The sequence below is a fragment of the Lutjanus erythropterus genome, chromosome 15 (genome assembly GCF_056507025.1).
Source record: "Lutjanus erythropterus isolate fLutEry1 chromosome 15, fLutEry1.hap2, whole genome shotgun sequence".
In the NCBI taxonomy this organism is placed as follows: domain Eukaryota; kingdom Metazoa; phylum Chordata; class Actinopteri; order Lutjaniformes; family Lutjanidae; genus Lutjanus; species Lutjanus erythropterus.
In genome coordinates this window covers 11285265-11306241 of record NC_139331.1, presented here as the reverse complement: position 1 = coordinate 11306241, position 20977 = coordinate 11285265, and the positions used below count along the sequence as shown (strand labels likewise).

The 20977-nt window shown below is 38.1% G+C and overlaps 1 protein-coding gene across 1 annotated transcript in view; it reads left to right on the top strand.

Moving 5' to 3' along the window:
* Positions 1–20977, top strand: part of tshr (thyroid stimulating hormone receptor) — a 31882-nt gene continuing 10905 nt past the window's right edge. Inside the window, exons 1-5 of the mRNA XM_084736745.1 lie at positions 1–281; positions 12713–12784; positions 13835–13909; positions 18997–19071; positions 20817–20891. Of these exons, the coding sequence (XP_084592871.1) occupies positions 85–281; positions 12713–12784; positions 13835–13909; positions 18997–19071; positions 20817–20891 (494 nt within the window). The 5' untranslated portion in view covers positions 1–84. The remainder of the gene's footprint in view (positions 282–12712; positions 12785–13834; positions 13910–18996; positions 19072–20816; positions 20892–20977) is intronic.

The window sequence follows — 20977 nt, the reverse complement described above, 5'->3', positions numbered from 1 at the left end:
GTGGACGCCAAGGGCAGAAACAGAAGTCAGTCTGAGGATTTTTTTTTTTTTTTTTTTTTTTGCACCGACAGTGACTCTCCAGCTATGCAGGTGATAACATGTGCGCTGTTTACGCTCGTCAGCCTCCCTATGAGCAGCAGCAGCAGCAGCAGCAGCAGCAGCGAGTCGGAGGCAGCAGCTGACTCCTGCCCTGCTCTCTGCGAGTGCTCCGAGTCGAAGACTCACACCGCCTGTTTTGACATTGATATTCTCCCCAGGTTCCCAGCCAGCACAGAGACACTGTAAGTAGGCGTACAAAACGCATCTGTAAAAGCGATTCTGCCGTGTGTGTTTTTTTTCTTTTCATGCATTTCGAATGTAAAGTGCTCTTAACCCCGAGGAAAAATCATTATAATATCATGAATATTCCTTCAAAGTGTTCCCACAGGGACTCTGAGGCTGTCTGTGATGTTAAGTAGTTATTCCATTTGAAGGTATTATCTTCGTCTGTGATAGTGTTACCAACAAGCTCTGTTCCAGCTGTCAGTGTGACTTGTATTCTTGATTTGATGTGAAATTAAGTGAATCTTAAAATCTATTAAAAGAACCCCAAACTTCAGGCCTTGAAATAGTTTATAATTGGAAAAATCTGTTTTAATGTCTGTAATTGTTCTTTAATTTGCACCATATTTTACTAAAACCTGAACTATTAATTCACCATTATAATAATACTACGCTCTGAAGCACTTAATGTAGTTCATCAGGTGAAAAAAACTTTCTCAAATATATATAGCTCATTTTCTCATTATTTAGTTCAGGTTTAGAGGTGATTTGTGTTTTTCAGTCACCTTTTTATTATAATTACAAATACAACATAGTACCTAATATCAACATCATTATTAATTGCCTATAAATCTTTAAAATGTAGATTTACTGTGTTCAAGATATGAGGACATATGGAGGGAAAGACAGTGACAATGAGGCAAAAGGAAGAAACAGAACACAAATGAGGATTTTAAAAATTAGGCTACAGGATATTTAAACATGCAAGAGCCCATGTCGCAGACTAAGCTTACAATTAATGCTTATTTTCATTATCGATTAATCTGTCAGTCATTTTCTCGATCAAGTGATTTGTTGTTTGTACCATAAAATTACACAAAATGGAGAAAAATGTTGTTGCAAGTTTTATTAATTTAAGTCATGTAAACTTAAAATTTCTGTTTATTTTCAGAACATTTCAGAGCTCAGAAACTCCTAGTCTTTTGAATTGAAATGATGAGTTGAATGAATGTACTGTACAGCGTTCAGTCAACTCATTAAATTAAGCGTCTAAAGACAAATGATCAGCATATTACTCGACTTCCCAGCATGCATTTTTTGAGAGTCAAAACTCTCTTGAGTGTTGAGACCCTTCTTTTTTTACAGTTATATATGATGAAACCTTGCTGCGTGTCTCAAATACACTTTAAGATTGTTTCCAAGTACAACTGAAGTAATTACTACAACTTTTTTATAAATTTGAATAATTACAAAGTTACCTCACCTTGTCTTTTCAAATTAAAGTATTAAAGTAAAGTTAAAATTTTAAGGCAACTTTTTAAATTTAAAACAAATTCTTTAAATTGTTGACAGTGTAGGCTGTCTCACTTGGCCTGACATTTAGGACATTTTTAGGAGAACCACAAACAGCTTCAGTTTTGATGTTTGCAAACAGACATACCATTTTGTTGTTCATGGATTATTATGGTTCTGATCTAATAACTAACAACCAAGCTAACACAGAGACACATTATTCAGATGATGGGCTCATTATATTTGGCCCACCAGCTATCAGACTACGGGATACACCATTTATGCAGTGAAGTGGAATCGGTATGCCTACTTCCCTTTCCAAGAACAGTCACCCCATTAACAGAAATAAAATAACAGTACAATAATATTCCTGCCAGCTATTGTGCTGCAGCAAATAATTCTTTTCACTGTTGATTTTCTGCTGATTTCTTTTTTTAATAATTGCCTGCCTTATAAAACCCTAACCCCATCACAGTTTTCAAGAACCCAAGGTAATGTTTTCAAATTATTTGTTTTGTCCCCCCCAAAATCCAAAGATATTCAGTTTACAGTGATGTGTTTTTTTTTTTTTTTGTAAAGGGGAGAAAAGCAGCACATTGTATCCAAGGCTTTACAGCATCTTTCACCTATGTACTATAGAATGAGAAAATGAAAGAAAAACCTTGTCAATACCACTAGAGTGGAGACAATGCTTTTTTATGACTCTGTTAGCAGTGGGAAATGAAACCAATTGTTCAAAATTGACCCAACCAACAGCTGATCTGTGTGTAATCTGGCGTCTTGTTATCTGAGAGCCCAAAGAGTCTGTGAAGAATCCTGGGAGCCGGCATGATGTAATATGTCAGGGTCACGTCTCAAAAATGTAGCGGGGCTTTTACACATAAATTGCTTAAGTGCAGGGTGAAAATTATGCAATAGAGAGCGACCAGTTTGCTGTGGCCTTGAGTGATGGAAACACATGCCCTTCAGAGGGACTCCGTGGCATGTGTGGAAACATAGAAGTGGAAGAGTTAGAACGGGTGTTTCCATTTAAATCAGCATTCTACAGTGACAAATCAGGCAGTACTGTTAAATTGTAACTGAACCTCTGGTTATGTTATTGTACTTCCTGAAATATAAAACTCTGTTTTTCTATACCCAGAGGTGGCAAAAGTGCACACATTCTGTACTCAAGTAGAAGGACATATACTTAATATACTAGAAAAGACTCTAGAAGTATTGATTCGACATCTTTACTAAAGCAAAAGTGAGAAAAGTACAGGCTCTGAAATGTGCTTGAAGTATAAAAGTAAAAAGCTGTTTCTGTGCACAGCTAACTGAGCCTCACCTTTTCTCTGCGGTCGAGTCTTCTCTCGATCTGTTACGTCCTGTTACGTCTTTTATCTTGTTACAGTGTTTTTGTCTTGTCATGCTGTTTTTGTCTTATGTCTTTTACGTCATTTTCATCATGCATTGTTTTCATCTTGTCATATCTTTTATACTGTTTTTGCCTTGTTACCTTTTTTTTACGTTGTTTTCATCTTGTTATGTATTGTTACGTCATTTTCACCTTATTTCTTTTTCAGCTTGTTATGTCTAATTACACCCTTTAAGATGTTTTCACCCTGTTACGTCATTGACGTTACTTTCATTTTATGTCATTTTTGTCTTGTTACGTCTTTTGCAATGTTTTTGTCTTGTTATGTCTTTTTACATCATTTTCATCTTGTTTAGTCCTTTTATGCCGTTTTCATCTTGCATAAAAAGTAAAGTAACAAAGGTGCTTTGAAAATGTAAGGAGTAGAAAGTGCAGATATTTGTGTTAAAATGTAGGGAGTAAAAGTAAAAAGTTGTCAGAACACAAAATACTAAAGTAAAGTACAGATACCTGAATAATCAACTTAGTAACAAATAATTTGTTTTAGTTACTTCCCACCTCTAACTATATCAGCATTTGAAATATTCACCATGAATATTCATTTTGCAGTTTTGTCACAGAGGAAGTGCTCAGTGTTGGCAGTTGTGTTGAGGGATGGCTGAGACTTGTGGGACATTACTACAAGTAATGCACTGTTTTCTAAAGATGTTATTGAACAAATAAGAAACAATGCTTCACCTCTTCCAAAAGAATTGAGGTCAGGAACCTGTTCATATATCCACAAATTGATCCATCAAATTTCTACTGATGACATTTATAGCCGTGCTTACGGCACAACTCTAGGGATGGCAATGCTGGTGTGTCTGCTGGTTGCTCAGTCCACTGCTGTGGTCCACACTGAAATGTCTAAATAAATGTTGGGTGAATTGTCATAAAATTTGGTACCGACATTCATGGCCCCAAAGAATAAAGCCCACTGATTTTGTTGTTACCATTCCTTCTGTTCTTATGCCACCATGAGGTGGACAGTGGACAGAATCTGTCCACCTTGTGCTGCCCCACCAATTTTTAACTCTTACGGTTTAAGCGCAATTGTATTTGTTCTTCAATCTGACCAAGTTTAGCTGCACTTTTACCATGAATACAACCAGAATAACCGCTTCTAAACCGCTCATGTTCAAGCAGGAGTCAGATCTGGCATTGGGGAGAAATTAACAAAATTAAATTAAATTGTGTCATAGACTATCCATTAACTTTGGTTGGACATCGTGCAAAAAAAAATAATAATTAGAACATAGGTTGACTTTATTATCTATTTGATGGATTGTCATGAAATTTGGTATAGATGTCCATGATCCCCAGAGGACAAATCCTATTGATGTTGGTGATGATCCAGATATTCCTGTTGTCCTCAGGAGGAATTGTTATAATCTTTCACCTAGCACCATGACAAGATAACTAATGACAGTCCTATTGGCCTCAGCTCTATTTTGTGTTTAGCAAAAGTTAGCATGCTAACACGCTTAAGTAAGATGGTGAACATTGTAAACATTATACCTGCTGAAAATCTGTATTATATTTTTTAGCATGCTTTTAACTGCTGTTAAATATAGCCTTAAGGAAACACTAGCATGACTGTTGGCTCTTACACTGCGTCTGAAATCACATACTATGCACTGCATACTCCAAATTTCTAGCGTTCAGCATACTTTCGTGTAAAGAAACAGAAGTGTGTATCTTTTCTGACGCACTGCTCAGTGAGCCTCTTTGCTGGGTGGAACCCAGCCTAACCATAGTTGCCACAAAAAGTAGCCTAGTAGATTTAAACTGAAGCCATTTTGATGTTATGCCAGGGCACTGATCTCTATCCACCTTTGTCTGTTATGTTGTTGTTCTCATCACTACTGCATTGCATTGTGGGATATTATGCCAGCATAATGCTCACTGCATGTATACTGTAATGTTTCCCTGGAAATAATATCCATCTCATATACTGTTGGTTTCATACTAAGGCTTTGAACATACTAAAATTCATACATACTGTTTTAGCATACTAAATAGCATGTTAGTATGGGATTTTAGATGCAGCATCAATCCTCCTATTAAGATGAATAAACTTGTTGGATGCTCTATGGTTGTTCAGTACCAGTGTCAACTCAATGCTGAATTGTGTATCGGCGAGCACATAGGTCTATGCACTGATCTGATATTCCATAATTTTTTTGCCCTGAAATGGGACTCTGCTACTTTTCAGCAGCATCCTGTACACCTTTTTCATTTATCTGAACTAGGCCATACAACAATGATAGCTATCATATTACATCCATACAGGATTAGTAGTATACAGCTGTTAAAAAATGATAATTATATAGACCTATATATTTTTTGGAAACATACTGTTATTGGCTCATACATCATACATCATACTGGTATCAGCTGGGACACAACGTTTAGGAAGGACAGAAAAAAAAAAGCTAGCAAATTACCCCAAGAATTTATATTTCTAATGAAGCAAGCACAGGTGAGATTCCACAGATATCATGTGGATAATAACTGATGTTAATTTTTACACAAAATTTCTCTAAAGCACTGATGTAGAGCTCACTAATGATAATTTAGGCTAAGGAGGAGGTTCTGCTCTGTTGTGATAATCCTCATTCCTTTCTTACAGTTTATTGGAACATCCCTCCATGCCAACCACCATTTTGCATCGCCTCCAACAGCACCCATCACATAAAATTATCTCCCGATCACTGCCCCAATTCACGTGTCCACGTTCCTTGATGTCCCCTACAATTTCCTCACATTCCTGCCCAAAGTTTACCCAAAGCCCTCCAGGAGGATAGAGAGACATGAAAGCATGCCACCAAGCGCAGGATTGTCACCCCTCCTGATAAAAATATCTGCCAAATAAGCCCAAAATAGACTGTGTATTAAGCGGGATGTTCCAGCAGATGAGGCGTGAGGAAGTTTGATTTTGTTGTATACACACTGAGGAATGAATGACCCTGCTGTCCTCGTGAGGTCAGGCCAGTGTGGTCCAGTCCTAATGAGTCCAGCCTGACTGACTGGCAGTCCCTCTGTGCTACTGACCTTTTGTCTTGTTTGTTACCTCTGCCACGAGCTTAAGTTTTGGACTGTTAGTTTGTCAGTGAACGAGATTGAGATCTCAATAAAATTTTTTATGATGGCTTAGGATTTATCCAAGCAACCTAAAATAGATAAATACTTGAACCAAAATTCAGCATTTTGGGAAACACTATCTGCTTTCTTAGTCAGGAGACTAATACCAGTCTCATCTGTTTGATAGATAAAGATAAAATCACATTCCTGCTCATAATGTTAATCTAATTACCAATACATGAAAATACAAAATACAGTCATGCTTTCTTCCTGTAAATACCAACAAGGCTTGAACCAACAAGTTTCCAATCAATAGTATCATGACATCCACCTGTCAATCAATATTCAACTTTCATCTATATAAAAAAGCTAAGATTCATTAGTTAGCTAGCTAGCAACAGCACGGTATGTCTGGTATGTCTGGTTATGACATGCTTTTCAGTGTTCAAATCAAGTTCCTCCCAAGTTATGTCCCACCTACCCATTTTGTTTCACTCAAAAATACAGTTTCATCGGGACTTTAAAGATGAAGCTACAGCTAGCAGTGGGTTAGCTTAGCTTAGCACACAGACTGGAAGCACAGGGACACAGCACATAACCACCAGTATAATGACAAATTGTTGTTTTACACTTTGGTTTTTCTACGGGAGAAACAAATAAGACATCATTAGTGAGTGTTAAAGGTGCTGTTAAGCAAAATTTCTTAGTCTTGGACAGAACCAGGTAGCTGTTTCTCTCTGTTTGCAGACTCTATGCTAAGCTAAGCTTAACAGAGCTGGCTGTTAGCATTAATTATATTTAGCAATAGACTGTATAAAACATGGATGCAGGCTCTGCAATGTCACTCATAGGTTTCTGAAAAGCCATCGTGAAGCTCTCAGTGTGGTTGTTTGGGTTGTTGCCATTCTGGCAGTGCCTGACTACGCTAACTACGCTAACTACGCTATTCCAAAAACGGGCTGAGAGGAAGAGCATGGGTGCAACTGAGGGAAATTAGGTATAGAGACCTGAAACAGTTATTTTATTTTATTTTATTTTATTTTATTTTATTTTATTTACCATGCTGTAAATGTGTATTTCTTAAGTAAAGTCAGGCATTTTAATATTGAGATCTGTGGGAATTAACTTGCTTTTGGAGCCAGCCTCAAGTGGCCATTTGATGAACTGCTGTATTGGCTTCATTTTTTGCCTCTTGTATTTAGCGTAGTTCAGATATGTGTGATAACAATCTTCTCACCTAACTCTCTGCCAGAAAGCAACTGAGTGCATTTCCCAAAACGATTCGGTTTAAAGACTTTTTCAACATCGCTGGAGGTTTCTGCTCTCAAGCAGCTTTCAAAACCCTTCTTTATTAATACAATGCTTTTGAAATTGCCCCATCATGGGAAAAAGCGTTGTATCTTTCTGACCTGAGAGTAACTAACATAAGAGTTTGGTTAAAAAATCTTTTGTGGAGGAAAATGTGTAAAAATTCTATTCACAAAACAAAATGTGAATGCAAAGCAGACGCTTGTGTGTGTGAGTGTGCATATGTGGCTACTTAGAGTTTGGAGTCCTTCGTGTGTGTGTGCGTACTTGTGGAGGTTACTCCATGTGTCACTGGGAGTCAGAGAGGTGGAAAGGAAAGCACAGACACGCTTAAAAGCCTGCGTAGCGTGACTCCCGACTGTGTCTGGACGATGCATTCAAATACAATATTTACCTTTTACAGCACATTTCTCAAACACCCAGAGAGTTCCATTTGAGAATAATTAAGAGGGAAAAAAGACTTCAAGGGAAAAGGGGGGAAAAACACAGCAGCTCCAGTCTTTCAAAAACCTCAGAATTTTTGGATTGGAGTTTAAACATGTGATAACTCGTGATATTTGTTGTCCCTCGACCTCTCATCTAATAAAACTGACTGATGAGTGAAATCCTAATGCTGTTCCCTGAATGGTAACAGATGAGCACTGGGATTAATTGTAAAATAAGAAGTGGGACGTTGAACATCGTGAGCCGTAGCTGAGATTACTGGAAATACTGACTGTTTCCCAGCTATTAATTTGTACCAATGGATCATGTAATGGAAATTGTTACTGTTACTCCACATTCTGCAATAATTGCCTCATATATTTATGAGAAACAACAAATAGGAACCTAATCTTTTATAAAAGCCTGGAGTCAAAATCATTTAAAAGATAATCATTGTTCCCCAGCACCTGTTCTAACCGAGTATTTTTCTCCTTCACTGTAAAAAAATCATTTAGGAATTTAAAAGTTAGTTTAACTTAAATTTTCCAGAACTTGTAAGCATGAGTTTTTTTTAACTTGGGGTCGTCTGACTTGAAATGATGAGTTGAATAAATGTACTGCACAGAGTTCAACCAGCTCATTAAATTAAGTTTCTAAACAAATATCAGCATCTTAGCAGCATGCGTTGTTTGAGAGTTCAAACTCTCCTGAGACCCTTCTTTTTCACAGTTTGAAGAAAACATATATGATGATAACTTGATGTTTTTCTCAAGTTTTTATCAACTGAATCAATTACCCCAACTTGTCTTTCCAAATTCAGACAACTTAGAATTTTAGCCTGGACCCTACCTTTTTTAAGTTAAAACAAATGGTTTGTTTTATAATGTTCCTACACTCATGGACATGAGGTCAGAACAGAAAAAAATGAAGGAAAATTGTAACTCTTCAGTACATAAGTATTCTGACTGAGAGAATATTAAGGGTTTTTTTTATCGAGACAGCATTTCTACATAGCAGTTTACAGTGAATCACAGTGGAGAAAGTGGAGGATGAAATCTGCAGCAGAATATGTAAGTGACCCTCTCTACCAGTCACCGCAGACCATTACACACCAAAATGTGACAGAGCCACAGTAAACACAGCTACACTGACAATCCAGTGCTGGCAATATTATGAATTATGTGGCTTCTGCCCACTTCAAACTCAATTCCCAACCTGTTTGTTTTCTCGGGTTTCGATCCAAAAAGACAAATTGGGGGAGTACTTTTCTCCTCAAGCCTCTGAGATGGGCTCATTGGTGCTCTCCCTGCACTTCTGAGGAAAAAAGCATGCTGGTTATTTAGGTTTGAGTGCAGCGGTGGCAGCGGCAAAACACAGCCGTTCTGACAGGGGTGTTTGGTGTCAGAGTCTGCTCTGTGTCCCTCTGTTTGTTTGAGTTTGTCAAAGCGTGTGCAGGGTGCTGTGCTCCCATGTCTACTGACTCACAAACCACCTTCCCCATCCCCCCATGTGAGCGTGATTCAGACTTCACGGGCCAGATCTCAGCCTCTGAATTAGCCTATTGTTCCCCTGATGAAGCAAAGGTGCGTGAAGATGGTGGCTTTGGCTGAGTCACGCTTTATACCTGTTTACAAATGGATGCATACACTGTTTCCAGCTGAGACAGGATGCAGTGGAACAAACTCTGAATGTGCATCCTCCTGCAGGGTGGCCATGGAGGACAACAAGACATCAACACATGTGGCTACCATCTTAATCTCTTTCCTTTATTATTTTGTTGTGATTCCCTAATCCATAACAAAATCTGCAGCAAGACCACAGGAAAGAAATAACACATTTTCACTAGCGAAGTAGATCAGAGGTAAAAATCCCAACTATGACCCCTTAATGTGTAACATTTCTACATTAAAATGTCTAAAAATGTTAGCCAAATGTTAGCCCAAATGTTTCCAACAGTGGTCAAACCCAGAGAAAAGCATTATTTATTCAAGGTAACAGTATGTTTCTTGCTAGTAGTTGCTGTAACTTCTGTGAAATCATGGGATTTGTTGGATACACCAGAGTCCACAAAGATGACTAAAAATACCGTGAATGAAGCTTGAATACGTTACTTCATCTATGAACATGATTTCTGCCCTAGTTATGTCAGATAGATTTTCATTTGTAGTTACTTAACAATGAAGAACACAACTCCCATGATCCCACGCTACTGAAAGATGTCATCAAAGTACTCTTTTGTTGTTGTTTTAATGTGAGAGAGACCCAGAACAGAATAACTTACATATTGTGCATTTAACAAATTATGTCTTATTAGGTATGTATAAATATAAACCAAAGTGTGAAAACATCAGTTTGTTATTGTGGAGAATGCTCGCCAAAATTCAAAGAATTTACGGCTCCCACCCAGAAATAGTGTGGCATGTTAACTTTTGTAAAATTACGCAAGTGTGGTTACAACACTTAAGTTTTTGCATGTTAATTAGTGAGCTTTAGAGCCTTACAGAGAGAGAATATAGATCTTCTCATCTAACTTCCAGCAACAAAGCAAAACAACTTTCTCAAAATTTAAAACAACTTTATTCTTTGAAATAATTTTAATTTTAATCCGGAACACTTCCACTTCCTTCCACTCAAAAACTGGCAGCGAGCTAAAACGGTCAACGTAGAGATCCAAGTCTAAATAGTTTCTTTTTCATAACTTAACCCTTGATAGTCTAACTATAACACTGGGTGCTAATTTATCCTGAACAATGTGCAGGTCGTTTTAGTCTGTGTGACCTTACTTTCTGAAACATTGTCCTAAACAGACACAGACATTGTTTGATTTGGCTGCCATCTCAGGTCCAGTCAGATCCAAGTCTTTGTTTTTTTTCCCATGTTCCCAGAAAAGGGGGGGGTCTATTTCACCATTTGCTTCAAAGGAACCTTTCATCTGATTCTAAACTTTATCAGTGTTTGGCCTTTATATCTGTGTTTCCTTTCCACCTTCCTTACCTGCACACTAACCGCTTCTCTCTTCTTGTCTTAGGCCTATTGGACAGCTATAAAGACAAAAAAATCTATATGTGAAATTTACTTTTTGTTTGCAGAGTCACTTTCATTACAAAGAGGACCTTGAGCATTTTCATTATCAGAACATTTCCAGGTGCAAGATTTCAGCATAGTCCATTCAAGAGATTGTTTGACACTTGAGACATCTTGCTGAGAGTTAGATGAGAAAAGTGATACTCTGTACATTAAATATGGGACTAAAATGAGGCCAGAAAACAGGTGGGTTAGGATAAAGACTTGAAACAGGAGGAAAAGCTAGCCTGGCTCCATCCAAAGGTAACAAAATCTACTGTCCAGCACCTGTAAATCACAATTTAACACATAATAGTTCATTTGTTTAGTTTGTACAAACACTTAAATGTAAAAACAATAACATTTTGTTGATTAATTGATTACTGTTTGCCAAAGCCAAAGGGTATGTCCTCAAATATCTTGTTTTGTCCACAACACAAAGATATTCAGTTTGCTGTCATAGAGGAGTAAAGAAACCAGAAAATATTAACGTTTGAGTAGCTGAAGTCAGAGAATTTATTTTTTAAATAAAAAATTTAAAACAATTAATTAATAGTTGGTGATTAATTTAATAGTAGATTAATAATTGGTTAATCAATTAAAGACTAAAGATTAAAGACTCCTTTAGTAGGTTAGACTGTTATTGCCAAACAAATGTCTGGTGCATTACCCTCCATAAAACCAAAATATATCACCTTTAGCTTAGCTAACAGATTAAACAATAAAAGATTTGAAGTGCTAATTATTGAGTTGATGGTAGTCAGATGTTGCTACCTTTGGACACACTAGCTGTTTACAGTCTTTATGCTAAGCTAAGCTAACTGGCTGCTGGCTCCAGTTACGTATGAGAATAGTTGGTCCTCTCATCTAATTCTCAACGGAAAGCAAATAGGCTTATTTATTTATCTAAATATTTAGCAATTCCTATAAAATGTCAAAGAACACCCAATGAATGACAAGATTTTTTTGCTGTACTGCAGCCAGGAGATTGTTAGCATAGCATTTAAAGACCTGAAACAGCTTGGAAAAGCTAGCCAGGCTTTGCCCAAAGGTAAGAAAATCCACCTACTAGCACCTCCAAATCACCAACTAACACATTATAGCTCTTTTGCGTAGTCTGTATAAAACCAAAGTGTGGAAAACAGCAATTTGTCATTTTTTTAAAAACATTACAGGACTGTTTCCTGGCTAAGAGCAATTGCCAGGCAGCCACACTTCTAGCTAGTGCTCTAGCCTAGGAAACAGTCTGGCAATCTACCCTCCATAAAACCAAACAATATGTCACACTTGGCTTTTTTTTAACAGATACAATTATAAAATATTTAAAGTGCTACTTATTGAGGTGGTGTTACCTTTGAACAGACGAGCTGTTTCCAGTTCCTATGCTACACCAAACTAACTGGCTGCTAGTTAACTACATATTTACCATACAGATGTGAAAGTGGTTTTGGTCGACTCGTATAACTGACAGCAAACAAATAATATTTACTTAATAATATTTGTATGTTTCCATATTGCTGAGTGAAACGAGTAAGCAGGCGGGACATAATGTTGAAAGTATCATAGCTCGGTGTACTGTTGCTAATTAGGCAAATGACTTTTAGTGTACGTAAGCACACATTATACTTTCTTTTATGGGAAGAAAACATGATTAGATTTTAATGTGAGAATACAAATGGGTCTCTCTTGGCATATATTGTCAGAAAGATGCACAATATGATTGGGTATGTGATCTAAAAGGCTCAAAAAGGCATTTTTCATTTCGTCTTAAAAAATGTTAAAGAACACCTTGCTAGTGACTGAGTCATAGGAGATATTGAGAGTAAAATGTGTTTGTGACAACTAAAATGTCTGTCTTTACTCTTTTTTTTTTTTTTAAACCAGATGGTTTTTTGAGACCCGCCTATCAACCGTGCCAGCAGATGCCTTTTCCAGCATGGTCAACATCTCAAGGATGTGAGTAGGAATTTATTCAGTGGGATTATTCCATTCAAGGCTCCTACACTTTTCATTAGCTGCTTTTCAAACACAAACCCTTCACAGTTGCTCTCATCCACCTGTTGTCTTTCAACTGCTTTGCTCGAGAAGTGGGAACCTATCCCAGTTCCGAACTGCCCACCCCTTTCCTTTTTGTCTCCCACCCAAGCAGATGATATGCTCTCTGTTTAGTATCACCGCTGGCTCCTAATCACAGCTGGAAGCGCTATTGCGTTCCTTCAGTAGGAATGTTGGTCCTTCAGCCGCAGCGGGGCTTGGACATTGGCGAGGTATTCCGGCAGAGCTTTTTGGGTGTGTGGTGATTTTAGCCTCCCAGTAGAGGTGAAGTTTCTGTGTAGAGGTAAAATATACACTTGAGCCATGATCCCCAGCCGCTGAGTCCGACGTCTGCGTCCAAGTCATGCATGAAGGGAGACGGACGTGGTTTTCTGTACGCCTCAAACAGCCACAAGTGCTTACAGCCAGTGTTTCCATTGATTAATTTTTGTTTGTCCAGATAAAATAAGAGAAAACCAACCACGTGTTAGTCAGATTCTCAAATACAAGCTCTTTTTTTAGTTTGTGATCACTGGGTTTTATGAAGTGCCCCGTAAGTAAACAGAACATATGTTATGTGCTTTTTTCTTGTAAGTAAACCATTTATAAGGTAAGCTCAGGTACTAAGTTCATGGTTTATTTAAAGAGCATACTTGTTACCAAGTAATAACAAACGGGCGCAGAGTGACTGATGACTGGGTAATGTATATGTGAGGTGCATACCTGTAAAATTACCCATGACTTTGGAGGATTTAGACAAGGTGGGCTGATAAATTCAGGAAAGAGTTGCAGGCTTTAGGGTCATTTTTAGAGCCACACACTCAAACACATTTGTGAAAACAGGTCTTATATTTCACGTGCATGCTGGCACAGTGCCTTCTTTCTAAGTGAGGCGGTTAAAAAACGTTGTTTTCATAATACCAAGATGATTTCAACATTTGATTTGGTATAAGCTTTATGAATTTCTTGTAGATATATATCGGTGGACGTGACGCTGCAGAGGCTGGAGAGGCACTCGTTCTACAGCCTGAGGAAAATCACCCACATGTGAGTAACTAAAGGAAAAGGGCCACGCTCTTTATTGATCTTTATCGATTAAGCTGTTTCTTTGGTCTCCGGAGAGAAAAATGCTTAATTTTGAACCTTGCCAGCAGCAATTGGAGGCAAGGAAGAAACACATTAGAAGCTTATTTCTCTCCTGCACACCACTTACTGCTCCTCCTCATCGGAGGGGTGCAGAGCAGTTTTTCCCTCGCTGGCAATTAAAGAAATTGAAAAAGAATACCCTGTTGTGGGATTACTACATGCAAATTAGATGACAAACAATTCAGTTTGATGAAATAACTAGCAACCCCAATTCCAAAAAAATTAGAATGCCGTGTAAAATGTAAATAAAAAACAGAATGCAATGATTTGCAAATCCTTTTCCACATATATTGAGCTGAATACAGTACAAAGACAGGATATTTAATGTTCAAAGGGATCAAGAGAAGAAAAACCATCCTGACTGTTACCAGCATTAACTTCAAAAGCCAGCATGTGTGATAGTTTCCATAGCTAAAGGCTGATTTATACCTTTGCGCTGAACCAACGCCGGACTGATGCTGCACTTACAATATAGCCGTGTACCCTATGCCATGCCTTAATCAGCCTTAACTGTCACATCTGTGAAAGCATTAATGCTGAAAGGTACATACAGGTTTTGGAGCAACATATGCTGCCATCCAGACGGCGTCTGTTTCAGAGACATCCCCGCTTATTTCAGCACAATAATGCCAAGCCATATTCTGCACGTGTTAGTACAGTGTGGTTTCGTGGTGAAAGAGTTCAGGTACTAAAGTGGCTCCTGCAGTCCAGACCTGTCTCCCATTGAAAACATGTGGCACGTTATGAAGCACAAAATACAACAACAGAGACCTCAGAGCAATGTGGAGCACTTGAAGCAAGAATGAGAAACTTAAATTATTAGTGTCCTTAGTTCCTAAATGCTTTCTGAGCATTTTTAAAAGAAAATGTGATGTATCACAGTGGTCTTTGTACTGTATTCAATTGAATATAGTTTAAAAGGTTTTTGCAAACATTACATTCTGTTTTGATTCATATTTTACACAGCGTCCCAACTTTTTTTGGAATTGGGGATTGTATTATCTGGACCATTATTATTGAGCCGACTCTAACCAGACAGTCAGAATACGCGTGTTAGAGCAGCAGAGAGGCCAAACAACAGCCGGTATTTGGCTCCTCTCCTCGTCTTCTTCGTGTTCCAGCTCTCGTTGAAGCAGCTCAGGGGAAAAAGTCGAGCAAGGTGCACTCTATTCTCAATTATGGGATAGAGATTTATGGCTGAGTCTCAGGGGTGGACCACACACTTTCCAGCAGAACACCTCCTAGCACTTCATATATTACTGCAAGACTTCCTGCCCATGTGAATGATTTGTTCCAAGTTACAGCATCTTGTAACACAGCAGTTTATTTGTTTCCACTCCTCAATTACTGTATAAAATGTGTAGCCGTTTGAGACAGTAACTATAATTAACAGCTACATAAATTAATTGGACATGACTTGTGTGTGTGTTCTGGCTGTCATTTTTATCTTAATTATTCTTCCCTTTGGTCTTTCCTTATTGGCTGCCGAATTTCAGACATCAAAGTGCAGACAGAAACGATAATTCAAACCGGATTGTATCTGTGTTCTGATGGTGTATTTTGGATCTCCAGGGCCTATTTGCCACTGATTGGTGTGGTGTAGTGCCATACATCAGATAATGGCATCTCTCTCAGGTTTCCTTCAGGGTCAGACACAAATTAATGCTCTGCTTCCTGTTGGCTGCTTCAGGCCGACAGCAGCTGTGGATCCAGGACTGTAGTCGGAGCTGAGAATTTGGGAAGGGGGCTGGGTGAAGTGTGAATCATGCCACCGTTGAGATAAACCACCAGTTTTAGGAATTTATGGTTTTTGCTGGGAAGCAAAACATTTTTTAAATGTTTTTTTATTGAGATAAATCTCAGTTTTGGTGATATTTTGGCAAATGATACAGTGAAATAATGAACATAGTTTTGAAAGATTTTATATTCTTGCTCATTTGTGGTGAAACATCTGGCACAGAGGAATGAGTGTATTTCATCTTTATCACAGCAATAACAGCAGTTTGTTTGGATCATGTACAGGAAAGAAATTGGATTGTTAAAGCTGTGTAATCAATATTTTTATATCAACTGTGGGTCAGACTAAGACGTCTGTATATTATTATATAAATGACAGAAACCATCTTTGAGAAAAATTTATGTGCCGTGTTCTTTGAGTTTTTATTCTGGCCCAGATCCCATCTGCTGCCACGGAGTGGTAAGGCTTTATGACCTATACTGCAGCCAGCCACCAGGGGGCAATTAAGATGTTTTGGCTTCATCTTTGGAGAGCTGTCATCCATCTTTATATACAGTCAACAGTGTAGATTCAATTCTGCAGTGTCCCTCAGCTCTATGGAGCTTTATAGCATCTTTAAGCTGATTTTTTTTATTGTGAGGCACTTTCATAACTACATGTCACATTCATCCATTCAGTGGCACAATCATACACACATTTACACACTGATGGAACGGCCATTTTGGCCAATTTGGGGATCAGCAGCTTTGACACAAAGACACTTTGACAGGCAGTCTGGACAAGCTGCGGATCAAACCACCAATCTTTACTTCATCTCACTCTACCTCCTGAGCCACAGCTGCCCTAATCTTATCTTTTTGATGCAATCATATGGGTTTCTCTTTCCCAAAAACAAAAATAAGCTGTTTTTAGGGGAGAAAAAAGCTCTGCCAAACACGTAATGGCAGGCAAAAAAGGTAGTGACTAGCTAGTGAACATAGTGAAGCATTTAGCAGTTAAATGGACACAACCTTTTTGAGACTCTCCCTCCAGCAGGAGGCTGCAATCTATCAGGACCAAAACCTCATGCCATAAGAAGTTTCTTCCCTTCTGCAGCCTCATCAATAAGGCCTGGGGCCGACCACTGACATACCCCTCTATATAGCCTCTCTATATATCACATTAATGGAAAGTCCACACACCTGCACATGTTGTAGACTCTATCTCGTGTATTCCGAATATTCTTTAAATTAATACTATGAACTTCAACACATGAGCTGGTCAGTATTTTGCACGTCCTGTATAAAACTACTATACAGCTCTTTCTCTTAAATAACAGTCATATCGTACACATTGTTACCTCCACCGCATATTTTTAGTGCTGTTTATCAACAGGATTACAAAAAAACTACTACTACTACTACTACTACTACTCTTTACTATATCATGCAATTCATTCTACTCTTACTCACATCCAAATGTTACTGACATAATCACTAAGCGTCTGCAACACAGAGCTGAATGAGAGAGCTATTTTTGTAAACATTTGTTGAGCGTTTTTGAGAAAGTAATTCAGTTATTACTAATCGTCAAGTTCATATTCATTTCAATGATGCAGGTAGCAGCATTGTTGGGTCTGCAACTTCATGTGATTGTGTTTGGCGCTGCTAACTGGCATTAATGCTCAAAGCCAGCTAGGTTAACAACTTGAAAGCAGACTGTGACATGGTTAACCCCAAGGCGACGACTGTGGACCTTATACATATGAAAATATATAGAAGTTTGTCTGTTGCTGATTACATCTGCTTTGCTAAAATTGACCGAGAAGTTTGCGCTTGCAGATTTGCATATCATAGAAGTGTGGACTATTGTCCTTGGCAGACATCTGCACGCTTTGAGTTCCCCTCTAGTTTTTATTGGTGTTAAGCTTGTGTTTATTGTAATGCACTTACATACCAAAGCAAAGTCCTTGTATGTGAGACCGACTTGCCAATAAAGCTGGTTCTAATTCTGATGAAAGAGCCAGATTTCCATCAGGAGTTGGTGGAGACCAAACACAGAGCTAAAATGAGAGAGAATATTGGGATTACTTTTGTCTGAAACAACTCTAAACAAATGCTTATGTTATCCCGTGTCTGCTTTATGACTAAATATGCAACATTTTGTGAACATATTCACCTTGACAACTTTGAAAGGTGATAATATGTGATGCACTACAAAGATAAAATGTGTGAAAAGTGTGTGAAAAGGCCCCAACAGTGACAGAAAACTAGAAGCGGTACATCCATATGCAAAAAAGGACACATTTAATTCATATCTCAACTGTGACAATGTGTGAAAGCCATAAGATAAAAGTGAACTTTTCAGCCTTGTGAGCATCATCAGCACAACTTAATGGCCTTACAATCAAAATGGGCACTTTTCTTTGACATTTGTCTCTCTCTCTTTTTTTTTTTTTTTTTTTTTTTACATTTGAACAGCCTCTTCTCTGTTTTTGTGCAGGGCAGACCATTTGCCTATGGGATGATGGTACTGTTAACCTTGGCTGCATGAATCTGATTCTACTTTTTAGAAAGGCTGGATTCAAGAGCGCAGACCTTTTCCAATTGCTTGATTAACACGACCAGCCAAAGTCACCATGGCTGAAGACAGAAAAAGACCACCCACAGAAATTTTATCAAGAGAAAACCCGGGTAAAAGAAAATCTAATTCCCAGCAGCTCTGCTCTGCTTGATTCTCTGGAGTTATGACAAAGTTTTGTAGTTTGTTTGACAGACTATGTGGTGATAATAGCTGATAAAATTGCCCTCCGGTATTTCACTGTAGCTCTTTAATACAGTGAGAAGATGAACCTCTCTCACTCAGAGACTTCCATTGACCTGACCACGTCTGTCTGCTGGGCTCAGTGCGGTTTGCCAGGTGTGTGAAGAGGGGCCAGCACACACGTTCCAGAGCACCACATGGCTTCAGACAGCACAGAGGTGTTCAGCCCAGGGCGGACCAGAGTAAACACGCTAATGAAACACTAATTGGACTCTACTTCCGGCCCTGGCTGTCTGCACCCAGTTTCCCTTCTCTCGCACACTGGCATGCACCTTGTGCTGTTCTGTCAGCAAGTTTAAAGACAGCGTGTGTTCCTGAATGTGTGTCCAAATAACTTCATCATGACCACCACACGCACTTCTGTCTTTTAACTATGCTCTGAATTTATTCACTTTATGAGGAAGAGCATTTTCGTTACATTTTTGCCTTTCTGTTTCTGTTCTTTCAGAGAAATACGTAATGCAAAAAGTATGACCTACATTGATCCAGAGGCCTTTAAAAATCTCCCAAACCTCAAATACCTGTGAGTATTTTCCATTGCATGTCCTATAAAAAAGTCATACCCTTTTTGTCATTGAATTCCACATATTGATAAAATTATGGTAATCCAAAAAATGAGGGTTCTATATTTAAAATTCTTAAGTCTGGCAATAATTTAGACATTTTGATCTATTCATAGCATCATGTGTAACGGTACGGGTGAGACTGAGTCATGCTTTATTTGAGTGTAATGCAGTGGTACAGGTTGACCTCAGAAAAGTGACTGCACTCTGAACGTTTTAGAAGAAATTCAAAGTATTTGGGGAGAGAATGAAAGTTGTTAACCTCATGTAAATTATTGACTTTTGGTGAGAAAATTATGGGTTCTTGTTTCCCCACAGCAGATCAAAACTATGTACTTCAGTCTGATCTCACAATGACTTAAAAGTCCTTTAAAGGTCCAGTGTGTAATGTTAATGGGTTATTGGAAGCATATGGCAGAAATGGTATATATTGATAAGTATGTTTTTATTAGTGTATAATCACCTGAAAATAAGAATAGTCTTTTTTGTTACCTTAGAATGAACCATTCATATCTACATGGGTTGCCATGTTGTACTGTCATGTTTCTACAGTAGGGGAGACCAGGGGCAATTGCAACATTTTTATAATCCTCCTTTGTAGTTCAAAAACTACTTAAAATACACTAGTTATCATTTGATGTTAGAAACACATACATGTGTACTAATTAATAATACTATTAATTTATTTGCACTTAATAAGGACAGGACTAGAATACTAAATTTGTTGCAAGAAATCAGAGTATTACTATTTCCAAATTCTTTCCTTCAAATTCTTTCAAATTCTTTAAGATGTCCAGCTTTGTATGCATGAAAAGCAAAAGTCTTTGACAGAAAAGTATGTCAAAACAGTCAAACAGGTGCTTATTTTGGGCCATGTGGCTTTTGGGCCATTGTAACTCAGTGTAACTCAGTGTTACAATGGCCCCTGGTCTTGTAGCCATGATAAAATTTAGTATGCTAGCTAGCATATGTTGTTTATGTTAATCTTTGACCAATAATTGAGATATAAAACTGATATAAATTTAGATTTGTTGTCACCTAAGCTGAAGAAAAATACTGGACATCCAAAAAGTAACTTTCACCTCAAAATCAGGTTTCTGTTGAAAACTTCTGCCCAGGTGAAATGATCCTGCTTCTTTTCAACAGACAGAGAGAGAAGCTTACTGAGCATGTCCAGAGTGAGTGTCTTAGTGTCTTCTTCACCCTAGCTTGTTTCTGACTAGAGGACTTTAGTGTGTTACAATTGCCCCCTGTTACAATTCACCCAGGTCTCCCCTAGCCCAGAACGGTCAAAGCAAACACCGGCTCTAAATAAGGCCATCTGTGTTTCTGTAAGTTTTGCAGCCACCATAGTTTCTCATACATGCTTGGAAGTGGAGTCTAGATGCCACTAAATCGTACACACCGGTCCTTTAAAAATCCCTGTCTTGTAACCACACAATTTGGTGTCACAAATAAATGTACCAGTAAATGATTTGGGCAGGTTATTATTAAATTATGCCATCTACTAAACTAGGATAATTAGGACTATTTTTGTGATAGCAATGGTCACTCTCCATTTGCATTACACTGTTTGACACAATCCTATAAAGTATTAACAATAAGAAAATCACATACCATTTTTCACAACATCTTTACAGGAGCTTGTGCTGTCTCTGTTGTGTCCACTCTGTGTCCTGACTGTTTTTATACTCTCGCTGTTCAGGGGAATTTTCAATACCGGTCTTACTTTCTTCCCTGACTTGAGCAACATCCACTCTAACGACATGAACTTCATACTGTAAGTTGCTATAACTTTTAAACTACTAAGCACACTAATCAATATTTATGCTCGCTAGAACTGCTACTTGTAGCATTTTAATGTCA